Source organism: Mus caroli, chromosome 3 (assembly GCF_900094665.2).
Source record: "Mus caroli chromosome 3, CAROLI_EIJ_v1.1, whole genome shotgun sequence".
Lineage (NCBI taxonomy): Eukaryota > Metazoa > Chordata > Mammalia > Rodentia > Muridae > Mus > Mus caroli.
The window spans coordinates 103841913-103856558 of NC_034572.1; the positions used below are offsets into that span (position 1 = coordinate 103841913).

Genomic DNA, 14646 nt, shown 5'->3' on the forward strand with positions numbered 1-14646 from the left:
TGTATATATTCATTTGTGAGCTAGTGGATGGATTTGAGCCTGGCTTAAGCTCCTTTTATTACTTAGTTGCTATCACTATCTCTATGAGGCCTATCCTAGCTGTTAAGGCAGTCTTCTTACAGTGGGCATAAAACCCCAGCATAATTAGAGTATTAGGAAAAAAGAGGAATTCTCTGTCTATAGAATCCTTTGAAGCAGTAGAGGTGTTGATATGTCCATTCCTTATCTTCCATAGGTGGGCTGGTTTCCATCCACATATGTGGAAGAAGATGAATAAAGTCCTATCCAGTGTTGATCCTGCACTAAAATCTCAAAGACAACATAAGCAGAAGCCTGCACGACATTGAGTTAACTGAAGTGTTTAAAAAGCAGCATTCTTGGCTGTTCAACACCCTTTTTTTTCTCTTCCTAAGTCTTAATGCTGGGATTTCTAAAGATGCTGGTACTGACAGATTAATGGCTCGCCTAGAGCAGTGCAAGAAACAGCCTGCCAGTCTGTCATTGTCAGGAACCAGGGCAAAACCAATGGCTTTTCTACCCCCAAAGAGTCCTGAAAACCCATCAGTTCAGCTTTCTCTTACTTCATTGGACCAGACACCATGGATCCAGCCATTAGGAAATGCTTTTTGCATATTTGCTTTGCTCTCACAGTTTTTGATGATACAAAGAAACAGAAGTTTAATTTTGCTTTTTCCCAGCATGAAGAAAAAGTAGAGTCTGCCATATGGGAAAGATCCAGCTTGCTGGAAAGATCCAGCATTTCTCGTCTTAAATTGTTCAACAGGTGACTCACTGCCTGACAAACCCTTTTATCCCCAGATGTTACTCATGATAACATAAAAGAGGCTCATGCTCAGGTTTGCATCATAAGTGATAAATTACAGAGAGGGTTTTAATTATTCATTTGATGTCCTGATTATATTTCCACACTTCTTTATGAAGAAGAAAAAGAGAAGCACATGAAAGGAGGTGTCTTTGTGTTAAAGCTTCACAGCTTTCGTGATTTCGTGGAGTGTTTTGGAAATGTCGTGCTTGACAAAGGGAATCATGGCCGGGCAGATCATGCTTAGTTGTCAGGAATCCCAGAGAGGTAGAGGTGTTTACAGAGACAGACCAAGCGCTGTAATCAATCCACAGGACATCACTGTATAGCTGCAATAGCTATTAACACAAGCCTTTTCCTTCTCTCTAGAAGGACCCGGGCAGATTGCTGATTTACAATCTTTTTTTTTTTTAATAGTAGCACAAAAGAGCTTTATTGAGGATTTGGGAAGAAAGGCAGCCCGAATCCTTCATTTCTTTCTGAGACGGATGGAAGGGCACCTGATGTCCATATTCTCCTGCCTCCTCTGTTGGCCCTTCTGATGCCTTTCTAGCTATGTCTTAATCAGTAGGAAGATCCACCTTGCAGCATGTTTCTTTCTCTAAGCTTTCACTGTGTTCCATGAGGAGTCTTCAGTATCTTCCTCCTGAGATGCATGGGGTCCCTAGCTGAGGCTGACAACTCGGCCCTTCCATGGTGGAGTGTTTCTTTGGTAGCAGTAGCTGTGTTCTGACAAGCTTCTGAAAATGTTTCTTCTTGGGAAAAAAAATAGATGTATTTTTATCTTACAAGTGATCTAGAAGCTTCTCTTCTACCAGACTATTTTGGTCACCTCTTACATGTAAGGGCTGAGACAACCTGTTCTCTCCCATCTCACAGGAGTACCAGAACCTGTTTGCTGGACACATCTCCCTGGAAGAGACCCCATGCGGGCTAGGACTTCTCATTTAAATAGACTCAAGACCTTTACCTCAGAATTATGTAAACTGTGATTGTGTTTTAGAACAATTGAGCTTTTGTATATGTGTAAATGGTCAGGAAAATGTATTTTATAAAATGTCTGTAGAGTCAACTTGTGCTGGCAAGGTCTACTCTTGGAATGGATTCCTACCTATAAGGTCTTATCTGTGTCTTGGGGATGTTTTGTCTGTTCGTGCCAGCAAGTGTTGCTATGGAGAGTACAGCTTCCCACAGATTGTAACACTCCTGTGTACAGTATTGTAGCATGTATTGTTTATTTCAGTCAATAGACTCCCTGCCTCACAAATGGTATGTGGTCTTCCTGTTGCATTTCATTGGCCTCAGAGTTTCATAGCAGAGGATACAGAGCCTCTTTTCATGACATTACCAATGACAACTTTGTCTACATTTAATACTTTATATTGGAGATTTTAAATGCCATGATCTGTGTAGATTTCTAATACCAAAGACAGACATAAATGTTTTCCATAGACTTTGTCTTGCCTGTCTGTAGCCCTTGTGTCATATGGTGAGTTAGAATGGCATTTTACTTTGTAATATTTTGTAAATATGTCAATAAAATAGTTACTACTTGCATTGAGAGTATTTCTTTTTATTTATGTGTGTGTGTGTGTGTGTGTGTGCGCGCGCGCGCACGCGCTTTCATGCTCACACTAACATGTGTGGTCCGAGGGATAGAACCCAAGGGCTCTGCATTCTGTGCAGTCTATGATTTCTCGAGGGCTGAAGATTTTTATCTTTGAATGGTCTTATACCATATATACCAACCTCATAATTAGCTAAGGAGTACTAACCCTGATTTTAGTTGGGGTTAGTTTAGAATTGCTATCAAAATTATGAGCCAGGAACCATAAGCTAAACTCTGCATTTGCCATATGCTAATGAGGTGCTACATGGTGTCCTAAAGCCTTTGTGTGCAGTTAAAGCTACCTCATGTTCCTGCATCATCTCTATTTTCACATGTGGAAACTGAGGCATATTATTAGGTTACAACATTCCAGATGTCACATGGCTGGTAAGCAGATGACATGACATGGGTCATCTGGCTGTTGCCAGAATAATCACTACCCAATTCTTGTCACACTTTATAAGGGAAAAAAATTAAAGAGTGTTTTGAAGCTCACATTGCCAAGAAATAGCTATTTAATAAGTAAATAATGATATACATAGCTGAAAGTGTGTACAGAATTCAGAATTATCCTGCTCCTCCTAGTCCCTAAAACCAAGTTTGGTCATCATCATCACTGTCATTATCAAGCAGACAATTAGATAGTTACTGTTTAACTTTTTAATTCCCTAAACATAATTCAGACTCATTTATTAGATTGAAGTGGAAAGTTTGTGGATTCTAAATGAATCCCTCTGAGAAGGGAATTGAATCAATTGATGTCCCAAGAAGACAGAATTTCTGTATCAATTAGATCTGGGTTTAAACCCTAGTTCTGCCACTGACTCTCCAGAGTAAATGTTTCTTTATTTATGGTAACTGATAATTACATGAGAGCTGAAGATGAAGATGGCATATGAAAAATGCTATTTGTATGAATCCTGGTGCATAGTAGGTATTCAAAAGTAATCTTGGTCTCTTCTTTGCTTCATTAACCATAAAGCATGTACTCGCATGCCTGCTGTCTTTGTTCTGAGTACAATGGAGAGTGTAGGCTTTGTTCCTTACACATAGCTTAATTTTCAGCATTCAAATGATAGGCAGACTAAAAGATATATGTTCCAGGCGATTAGTATGCAAAAGCACAGACAAGCTCCGACGTGGCATTCAACAGCTCCACATGCTTTTAGCTTAGAAGACAGAATTTTCACTCAGCTCAAACTCTTTAAACTCTCTTCATGTGTCACTTCAGGATGCACTGCAGCTCACTTCCTGGGATTGCTTGGCCCCTGATGAGGACACGGTACACCTGTCTGGGCTGGCAGACTCTGGAAGGCTCTTTTTCTAAGTAATGAACAAGTTTCAGAATGGAGGTCACAAAAAATCCTGTCTCATTAGGTCCCATTGATTAGACCATATTTGGGGTGGGGGTGGTTGCTGTGACAGAAAAATTGAAGTTCCTTTGAAGCTCTCTGAATTCTGACTGAGTCAGAAAATTCCAGAATTTCTAAGTACAATGTGACTGCAATTAATTTCACAGGCGCATGGCCAGATGGCAAGAATTCTGGGTGGCAAGTTATAATGGACATAAAGTCACCTCATATCCTATCTCATGAGTCCTGTGCAAGATGGACTCCAAAATAGCCCAGGGTCCAAGCTGGGATCTGGCTTGCTCATGTCATGATGATAAAAGGTGCTGGCAAGGAAAGGCTCAGACCTAGATTTCTTGACTCTAAGTCATATAAGCGTTCTCTAACAACCTCTAAGCACTCTAAAATCCTCTAAGATACTTTTGACTTTCTCGTTCAGTGGTTCTCATCCTGTAGGTCCATGACTCTGTGAAAGGCCGATTAACCCTTTCACAGAGCTTGCCTATCAGAAAGCACAGGTATTTACATTGCAATTCATAACAGTAGCAAAATTACAGTTACGAAGTAGGAGGAAAATAATGTGGTTGTAGGTCACCACTGCACGAGGAACCGTGTCTAAGGTCGAGGAATTAGGAAGACTGAGAGCCACTGCTTAGTTGATTCTACAATTCCTCTGGCTTTTCTGTGGAGAATCACCCCTATAGGAAACTAAGAATGTGTTAATGAGTGTGACTGTCAGTAGATCCTAGTATTAATCCTAGGTCTGATCAAAGACCACTTGTGGGTTTGCTTGTGCTCTGAATGACCCCTTCTGAGAAAGGAAGGAAAACCTGTGTACACAAACCATTTATTGTATGTTACTTCATTCACCTCCAAGAATCATTCTGAGAGTCCATGGAAGACTGATCAAGACTGATCGTCCTTGAATCATAAATTCTCTAGCTCTAGTTAAGTGGATCTTTGCATATCAGAGCTTTTGATTAAGACTCTGGACTGTTTCGCTCTTTCACATGACCCACCTCTCTCTGTGATACTGCAAATGGGTGGTTAGGGATTTAAGCTTAGAGCCAGCCTAGCTGTCACTACCACTGTCTGTCTAGGGTGACAAAAGTTGCCCACCCTGCTCATCCTTCTGCATCCCCCATATTATAATAGGATGACAGCAGCAGCTGGCTGGGGAGGAATGGATAAGATAATATGTGTAAAATGTTTAAGAGAACCGTCTGGCAGACGTGCGGCAAATGGAAGCATTTTTTTTTATTGCAACTTGGCTACTATTTTAATATACACACAAAACTAAGTGTTACAAATTTAAAATGCTAGCATAGATAAGGAAATAAAAGCTCTCTTTGAATGTGTTTTTAGCCTTTGGAAGAAACATCTTGTCTTAACTTCACATCAGCAATCCCTTAAAAATTATGCATCAGTGGAATGCCAATCAAATCTCTATGAGAGCATGGTGTATCAGTTAGCTACTGCTATGTAACAAAGGACTCCAAAACTTCACAGCTGAGAACAGCATTTGCTATTGTACAGTTTCTATGGGTCTGAAACCAGGGAGTAGATTAGCTGATTATTTTCAGCTCAAGATCTCCCATGAGGCTTCAATAGCCAGAGCTACAGTTACTTCCTAGCCTAGCTGGGGGGTGGGGAGGATTCATCCTTATGTTCCCTTGAATAGACTTCATGTGGTTGCCTCATGGCGTGGCAGCTTACTCCACCCAGAATACATATCCAAGAGGGAAGAGTGAGGGCACACAAGATGACAGACAGCTTCTATTCTTACAATAGTCTCAGAAGTGACGTCCAATCACTTCTTCTGGCTTATTAAATCCAGCTCTCTCTGCAGGAACAGGATTACACAAAGACAAATAGACAGACCTAGGCTTTCTTAGAGGCCTTGCTAGTGGCTGCCTACAATAGACAGGTGAGCTGAAATGTCCTGAAGTTCAATTGGATGTCTGGATGAAAGACATGGGTCAATTTAGAAAAAAAAAAAATCTGTATTTTAGATCTTACTAAAAAGCAGCCCCTTGAGGATTCCTCTGATCTATATTTACTAACACATCCACCCAAAACCATTTTCTACCGAGGTTCAAGGATGAATCAGGGTGGGGAGATCTCCCTCAGGAAGACTCACTTTTTTGGTCTTTCTCATCGAAGAAATTCCTTTCTTGAGATTCAGAATGTAGGAAGGAAGATAGTTCCTGATATGTAAGAAGTGTGTTCTGTATTGTATTCATGGAAAGGAAAATGCAAACATTAACTGGGCATGCCTTGGAGTGGGACCACTGAAAATTTAAAACTATAAGTTTCTGGAAATCACTTTGTTTTCCTCCTGTTTCATTCAACAGATATGCTTCGAATTTTTTCTACATACAGTACAGTCCTAGGCTTTGGAACACAACCACAAACCTGATACAATTCCTGTATCTGAGGAACTTATAGATTACAAACCAGAGTAAACAGAAATAAACCAGAAAAATACATAATGTGAGTTATTGCTTAGTATTATTATTGGGAGGTGGGGGAGGAGTGTTATTTGGCATGGGTGATCAAAGATGTCTCTATAATTGCTTCCACACACACTCCCCCCCACCCTCCAGAAACGTAGTTTAAGTGGCTAAGGGAAAACAGCAGGAATACATGACATGTAGTGTTTAGAGACCCTTGGGAACCCAGAGCAGCTAGAGAAGAAGGAAAAGACTAAGACAAGGTATCTAAAGATCTTCCTGTGGGGTTGGAGGAGTAGAGGAAGTGGCAGATGGCATAATGAGAGTGGTGGGAACCATGGGAGGGACTTTAGGGAGTTGTGAATGAGGTGAACTCATTATTAACATTTCAGAAAATTCAGTAGAGCTAGACTTGTGACATCAACACTGCTAGCCTTCCCCACACCCCCATCCCCCAAACTCCTGCAGTCCTAGAGCCAGCTCAGTAGTTCTAGAAACTCATTATCATACGTGCATGCGCTGAACCTGCTCCTAGAGGCTCACTTTCAGTTTCTTGGCTTGTTGCAGCACAGATCTAATTTGCACTCTGTGTGTGTGTGTGTGTGTGTGTGTGTGTGTGTGTGTGTGTGTGTTTGTGTGTGTGGGGTGAGTATGGGTGTGTTCACGTGCTTTCAAATCCCCACTTCTTTTTTTTCTTTTTAATTAGGTATTTTCTTCATTTGCATTTCCAATGCTATCCCAAAAGTCCCCCATGCCCTCCCCCCCCACACTCCCCTACCCACCCACTCCCACTTCTTGGCCCTGGCGTTCCCCTGTACTGAGGCATATAAATTTTGCAAGACCAATGGGTCTCTCTTTTCACTGATGGCCGACTAGGCCATCTTCTGATACATATGCAGCTAGAGACACGAGCAGGTATAAAGTCACATAGAATTAGAGTCCCGCGCTACCCATTATGTCTCATCATAATGAATTGTGAGAAAGCAGGTCACATTTGAGAAACCTGGAGTTAGCACTTGGACATATGAATTTGGAGGGTAGATTACAGTTCAATTTATAATTATCCTCTTCCTTATTTTTTTTCTGACTCATAGAGACTTTTTTTAAATGCAGACATTTTAACAGATATCAAAAGGGCCAAAGTGCTTGGGGAGAAAGAAGTGAGCCTAAGAGGTTTTTACTTACCTGAATGCTTGGAGCATCTGTCAGTCTGTCTCAGCCCCATGGGGATAACCAAAGGCTTAGCTTTGGTAGGTAGCACCAGCTCTCCTGGAGACAGTTCATCTCTACTTATGTATTTGCCAGCTTTTCAGGCCATCATCCCCACTAGAGAATTACCTGGTTTTAGCACCCTATGTGTCAGGATCTCACACCCACTCGCCAGTAGGGGAAAGCTCCTAGGTGCTTTTGTGTGAGTGAGCTCATTAGGAACAAGCACCCTATTTAAATGAATTAATGAAACACTCCTAAATTCTGTGCAAATTAGGCCTGCATAATATGTCGAAGAGGAAAAGTGTGTGGTGGTTTTGCAGAGAGGTGGGAAATGCCCTCAGCATTTATTACACTTAATGATTAGATATTGTTGCTTACTGGTTTGAAGGAGAAAATTTGCATTAATAATATCTGAAGCGATGAATATAAATTAGTGTTGAAAAAAAAATTTTTTTTTACCTTTATTCAGCTTACTTGGTCTACTTCTTACCTGATTTAGTTTTTTTTATGTTATTTGTAAGGACCTACCTGAAATAAATATTGAATGGATACTGAAGAGAGACAGACAAAAGAGGAAAATGGCAGATAAACCCTCAATTAATAACACTGGAATGATGCGTTTAGCTATTTAAGATCAGTTCAAAGCTAAGGAACACACATGCCCACAAGAAAATCTAATGTTCTCTCTTGGGACTTCTCAGCAGAGCCCCAAATACAATTCAAACCATGCAAGAGCAGAAATGGAGCCTTTTTTCTTTATTTCATGTAGATAGTATTTTCTTTTCTTTTTTTTTTTTCCTGCTCATGAACTTTCATAATCACATGGCCAGCTATTTTTAACACAATTAGTTGCAAGCTTGTTAGGATACACATATATTACTGCCTGCAGTTCTGCAATACAACTAACAAGGAGACCAAAAGGCACAGGAATGAGGAGTCCAACAAACCAGGCCGGTTCTGGGTTCTGCCTCTTCTGCTGGGAGGAGAGATCCAAACCTCTCTGAGGCTATTTGCATCTTCCTAGAACCAGAGGGCTAACTTCAGTAGTTCATGTTCCAACGGAATTCTAACTCACTACCATTGATCATCAGGCCACTCAATAGACAATTTGGCTGTGTTTTTCCCACATGGCACTGTATTTGTAGATGGGACAAAGAATTGAGGGATAAATGAAACTGAATAGGCAATTTTAAAGGGCAGAAGGTTTGAGTTGCTTTCTTTTGAACATCAGCATCTCTTCCATCTCTCCCTAATTCAACAAGATCTCACTTAAGCCTATGCCTCGGGATGGTGCTACTGACTGTGAACTGGGCCCTCCCTGCCCTATCAGTCAATATCAAATCAATTCTCAGAGATATGCCCACAGAACAGCCTGAAAATATGACTACTTGAGGCTCTTTTCAGAAGATCTTAGGCTGTGTCAAATTAACAGTTAATGCTCACTAGGACATCTTGATGCAGAATAATAAAGAATATTACAATAGTGGAAAAAGAAACAGGATTGCATCTGCTTACTCAAGGTATCATTGTGGCTTACTGGTGGAAGCTTCACTAATGGGAAACAAGGGTGTAACCAGGGAAACAGAGTAACCACTACTGCACAACCCCAGTAACAAGTTCCCATGCTTCATGTTATGCCTTTGTCTTGGCTATGACATATATACAGATATATGAGAAAAAGAAACATTGCGAGTTTTTGGTTTTTGTCTTTATTCATTCACCATGTTCTCTAAGGATCCAGTGTTAACTTTTATTCAAGCAGGGAATCTCAAAAGCACGAGACAAAAAGTGTTTTGTAAGGGATGCCAACAATTATGATACGTTCTTTGTGCCATGATACATGGCTAATTGTGAGCAGCTGACTGAGAACAAGGGATGATAAATAAATTACCCCTTCTACAGATATTAAGCTTGACTGCTCTGTTCAACATTCAGTTCAAATGCTGGGAAGAAAACTTGGAATAGGATGAGGAAAGAGGTTGAGGTCAAAGAAACAAGGGAGGGCTGTGTATTTGAAATCATGGGATTAAATGAAATTTTCTTGGCAAATGATTATGGAATGAGAAGTAACCTAATGAAAACCCTGGGGTACTCACTGTTCAGAATAGATTAGCAATATTTCAGCGATGGAGAAAAATTAGTAGACTGTCTACCAACTTTCCCCATCACACCTACTCATCTACTTATATCCTCAGCTGTTGCTATGGGAACCGTGTCTGAGCTCTGCAAAGCCCCGCACTTCTCTTAAGCATGGAACCCATTCCCTCTGAGCTCTAGGATACAGTGGCCAATGGTCCTCTCTCTACTTTGCAATTCAGAGTTCATTTCGATCTCCAAGTCTTCCATAGGACACACACACCTTTCTTAAATGAAAAGAGCAGCCCCTTTGTCCTCTCTGTGGTTGACTTTTATCCTGAATCAAACTCCCCCAAACATTTGCTTCAGTTGCCACCATTGATTTCTGCACTTTCGCTATCGCTCCGACTCGCTCCCCTCTGACTTTTGGTTTCAATATTCTGTAAAAACCTTCTTTCAAAGCACAGTCACATCCAAAGGTCAGCTCTCAGCAGCATTTAAATTGCTGATGATCTCTTGCCTTCTAGAAAATGCTTCACCTAGCTTCCAAAGCATCTTGTTCTTATTCTTTTTCTCATCCATACAAGCTGCTATTTGCTGTTTTAGAGATGTTCAGTTTTGCTGAGGAACTTCACTGAGTTGGGAAGCACCTAGGAGATCATTAAAGTGTTCTTCCAGATGTGTCTGTGAGGGAAGGTGTTTTTTAGAGAATTAAAAGGTGTAGACCTGACCTGAATCTAGGTGTTAGCAGTCCATAAGCTGGGAACCTGAATAGGGTAAAGGAGGAGGAAGCCCCCAAACATAGACATACATGCTCTGCTTCCTGGCACCAGAAATTTGGCTCCCTCACGCCCCTCTCTCCATGACACTCTAGAAAAATGACATTAAGAAACCAAAAGCTCAGGGAGGGGGAGAGTGAGCAGGATGCAAAGTGAGTAAATTAAAAATAATAAAGAAAAAGAAATCCAACACTCTTTGTCTCATAGAAGACATTATGTTAGACAGTTTTTCAAGAAAACTGGGGGTGTTCATTTAGCCATGGGATGCTGAGCAGAAGTGAATTAACCACTAAATTTGGTAATTATCAGGCTGATATGGAATTTAAGTGAAGAAATAGAAATTAAAATATTTGGAATGAGTTCCAGATCACATTGTAAGTTCTAAAATGTGCAGTCAGCCCCTGACAGAGCATTTAAGGTGGGGGCCACCAGGTCTTACTTTTTCTGAAACATCTTTTTATGTTCTTTGTTTTCCATTCCCAGTTTTGAAGGCATTCCTTAGCAAAGAAATGTTTTTGTTTGTTTGTTTGTTTGTTTGGGTTTGGTTTTGTTTTGTTTTTGCTCTAAGTCACATCTCATTTGTCATATTCCCTTGTGAGCTTCTTTTGTTTTTCAGCACAGCATTAGCATGCTATAATTATAAAGTTAGTATTTAGAACAAATATCTTCTAGTCCTTTGCTGTTCTTCTACTCTGTAGGCTGCACTGAAGCTGCTTCGGGGCTCTTTGCATTGAGTTTCTAGAACATCATTGGCACAATAGCTTTTGGAATAGAGGAAATTTCTTTCTCTTGGGTGATGCTACATTGTGCCATGTCAGTCTGATAGACGGAATTACGTTTTCCAGAACTGCATCAGCTTTATGACTCCTAAGCAGAGATGTTAAAATAGGGTTTGGGAAAACTGAAGTCTAGGGAAAGGGGCAGGATTAAAAATACCAAGATGACTCTAGCTTGTAATCTCTCTCTCTCTCTCTCTCTCTCTCTCTCTCTCTCTCTCTCTCTCTCTCTCCTAGCTCTTTTGTATGGCTAATTGACTTGACTCATGGGTTCAGAAATCAGATCCACAACCAGTTATGGATCTACAAAGATAGAGGTCATAGCCTTATTAAGGGATCTTTCTAGACTTATTAGCCCCATGCATTTCCCTGAAACCCAGTGTTTCAAGAGAACTGGCCAGTAACTCCCTTTCCTCTTCTTCAACACTCTAATTTTTAATCTTCTGTAGAATTTTGCCCAATTATATAATGTTCTAATTTTGTAATAAATTTCTTATACAAAATAATCAGAGTGGCTCTAGTTTTCTAATAAAAGCTTGACTATCTAGATTGCTAAGCATGAGCTCTGGTACCTGAAATTCAATTCTTTAAGGCTGATCTAACTAGGGGCTCTGACTTTGTCCAACCTATGAGTAGCAGGAATCTTCCTTGAGTGCTGAATGTGACCCTATGCCTAAGATAATTACTTTGCTCTCCGTTTATATTGGATCATGTCTATCATGGAAGGCAGAGCTTACTTGTTTTGGAATTCAGATTACTCTAATCTAGATATAGTTTTTCTTTGTGCTCACAGTACTTCTGCCAAAATCACCATCTAATAGGTTTACAGAATGTCTTACCCTCGGTCCACAGGGGATTATTGCTAAGCAAGCAATTAATTTTCTAATAAATTAGGTATAACAATAGTCTGTGTGAATATAATTTATGGGTACTAGCATAAGTGAAAGCAGATGACCTGGTAAATCTAGATGCCCATTTTTGGCTGGCTGTGCTTGCAGAAACGGAGTAGTATGGTCCAGTATGCAGTGCATATACTCTGTGTCATCAACCAGTAAGTATTAGTTTTCCAGTGGCGGTTGTGGTGGTTTGAATATGCGTGGCTTAGAGAGTAACACTACTTGGAGGTGTGGCCTTGTTGGAGTAGGTGTATCACTGTGGGCGTGAGCTTTAAGACCCTGGTCCTAGCTGCCTGCAAGCCAGTCTTCTAGCAGCCTTCAGATTAAGATGAAGAACTCTCAGCTCCTCCTGCACCATGCCTGCCTCGATGCTGCCATGCTTCTGCCTTGATGAAAATAGACTGAAACACTGAACTTGTAAGCCAGCTCCAATAAAATGTTTGCCTTTATAAGAATTTCCTTGCTCATGGTGTTTCTTCGCAGCAGTGGAAACACTAACTTAGACAGAAGTGAAGCTTGTTAATAAAAGTAGATTACTAGAAGTGAGTAATAGACGATGATAGCACACCCCTGGCTTTGTCTTCTTGGCTTCCTGTATGCCACAATGTAATGAAGCCCCACCATGTGTTCTCAGCATCATGTCTTCCCTAGTCACTCTGAAACCATGAGCCTACCATTGTTCCTGTCAATTATTATATCCTATCAAGAGGGAAAGAAAATTGTAGAAAGGTGAGATGAAGGAGTGAAATAAGTATCACTGGGAATATTCCCAACTGGAGTTGTTTGGAAATGATTTATGGTAGGAATCTGAATGAGTTAGGAGATGCACATAAGGACAGCTTTAGGATCCTACATGGTCTATTTAATGGAGAATTCTTGGGAATTTGAAAGATAAAAGTTCCAATAGAACTATGAACAGTAAAGATCATATTAATTCAATTTCAGACAGGAGCAAGGTCTCTTCTTGAAGATGGCCTCTAGAAAATTCTTATTATATTATGGAAAATCATATGACTATACTTTAATTTTATCCTGAAATTTTGAGTAAGAGTGAACTCAAAAGTAATGGACTAATTAGAAAGAGGTCTCAATGGTTAAGTGCAGTGCTCTTCAAGAGGACCTGGGTTCAGTTCCCAGGGCTCATATGGTCACTTACCACTGTCTAAAACTATAGGTCTGGGGTACTCAATACTTACTTCCGGATGCCACAGACACCAGCTATACCCATGATGTACAGTTATACATGCAGGCAAAACATCTATATACATGAAATAATTTTTAAAGAGTAATCGACTAGCTCATTTTTTGTAAAACATTTCAAGAAATCACTCAGGTATTCGAGTCCCCAGTTGACTATGCTCTTTGAGAATGTTATGGAATGTTTAGGAGGCAAAGCCTTGAAAAGTTCCACGAAGGGTGGGTTTTGAGGTTAGCGAGCATCATCTCACTTACTGTTGTCTCTGCTTCCTGTCTGTGATCAGCCAGCTCCTTACTCCTGCTGCCCTGTTTTCCCTGACTCAAGGTTGCCATCGTTTCCTGCAATGCTGGACTCTATTTTTTTTTCTGAAAATTTAAGGGAAAATTAATTCTTTAATTCTTCTCTCGAAGATCATTTTCATTATAGTATTTTGTCATAGCAACATAAAAGGTGACTAATACATTGACTTTTCCAGGACTACTGGGGAAAATGTGGGAAAAAGCAGACCAGGATTTTACAAGCATGACATTACCAGAGAAGTAGTATACTTACATGTGTGGACAGAATGGCAATAACTATTAACAAACTTGGTGCTGTTGAAGAGAGATGGTACACTTTGTAGGAGGGCAATAGAAAGAGATTCTTTGAAGGCAAGCCTTCCCTCATAAAAAGCTTCTGAATATAAAAAATGCAAACTCATTTGACAGTCTTTCATTTAAAAAGAGAGATTCACCAACTGGAACAGGGGTTATGCCAAAAGCTGTTGCCTATACGGGGGATATGTTCTACTAGCTGGGCTGCCTTGTTTGGTCTCAGTATGTGAAGAAGCATGCATGCACGTAGCCTTGCAGAAGCTTGAAGTGCCCGGGTAGGGGGATATCTGGAGGGTTCCCACCCACTCAGAGAAGAAAAGGATATGGGTGGGATGGGGGAAGGATTGTGGTAGGAGTGACCAGGAGCGGGGCAGTGAGTGGGGGAAAAAGTGAAAAATTAAAATAAAAAATTTACATAACAAAAAAGAGAGGTTCACATCTCAAAAAAGGTCAAAGTAAGAAGGTGTTTTCATAGGTATGCAAGTTATCAGAAGTCACTGTAACCATGATCCAATGAGGTCTGGCTACATATTTAAATAAATAAATAATATTATCATATGGTCATACATACATATGTATTCATTTATTTATTTATTGGTTGTCTTAGTTAGGGTTTTACTGCTGTGAACAGACACCATGACCAAGGCAACTCTTATAAGGACAACATTTAATTGGAGCTAGCTTATAGGTTCAGAGGTTCAGTCCATTATTATCAAGACAGGAACATGGCAGCATCCAGGCAGGCATGGTGCAGGAGGAGCTGAGAGTTCTGCATCTTCATCTGAAGGTTGCTAAAAGATTGGCTTCCAGGCAGCTAGAGAGTCCCTATGTGCTTGCTACAAGTGGCAGAGCCATAAAAATGGAGCCTGTCATGACTAAGCT

The 14646-nt window shown here is 40.4% G+C and overlaps 1 protein-coding gene across 2 annotated transcripts in view; it reads left to right on the top strand.

Annotated features, from left to right (window-relative positions):
• Positions 1–2380, top strand: part of Vav3 (vav guanine nucleotide exchange factor 3) — a 329118-nt gene extending 326738 nt beyond the window's left edge. For both annotated transcript variants that reach the window (XM_021157266.2, XM_021157267.2), the window contains one exon: positions 236–2380. In XM_021157266.2, the coding sequence (XP_021012925.1) occupies positions 236–277 (42 nt within the window). In that variant the 3' untranslated portion in view covers positions 278–2380. The remainder of the gene's footprint in view (positions 1–235) is intronic.
• Positions 2381–14646: the final 12266 nt, after the last annotated feature.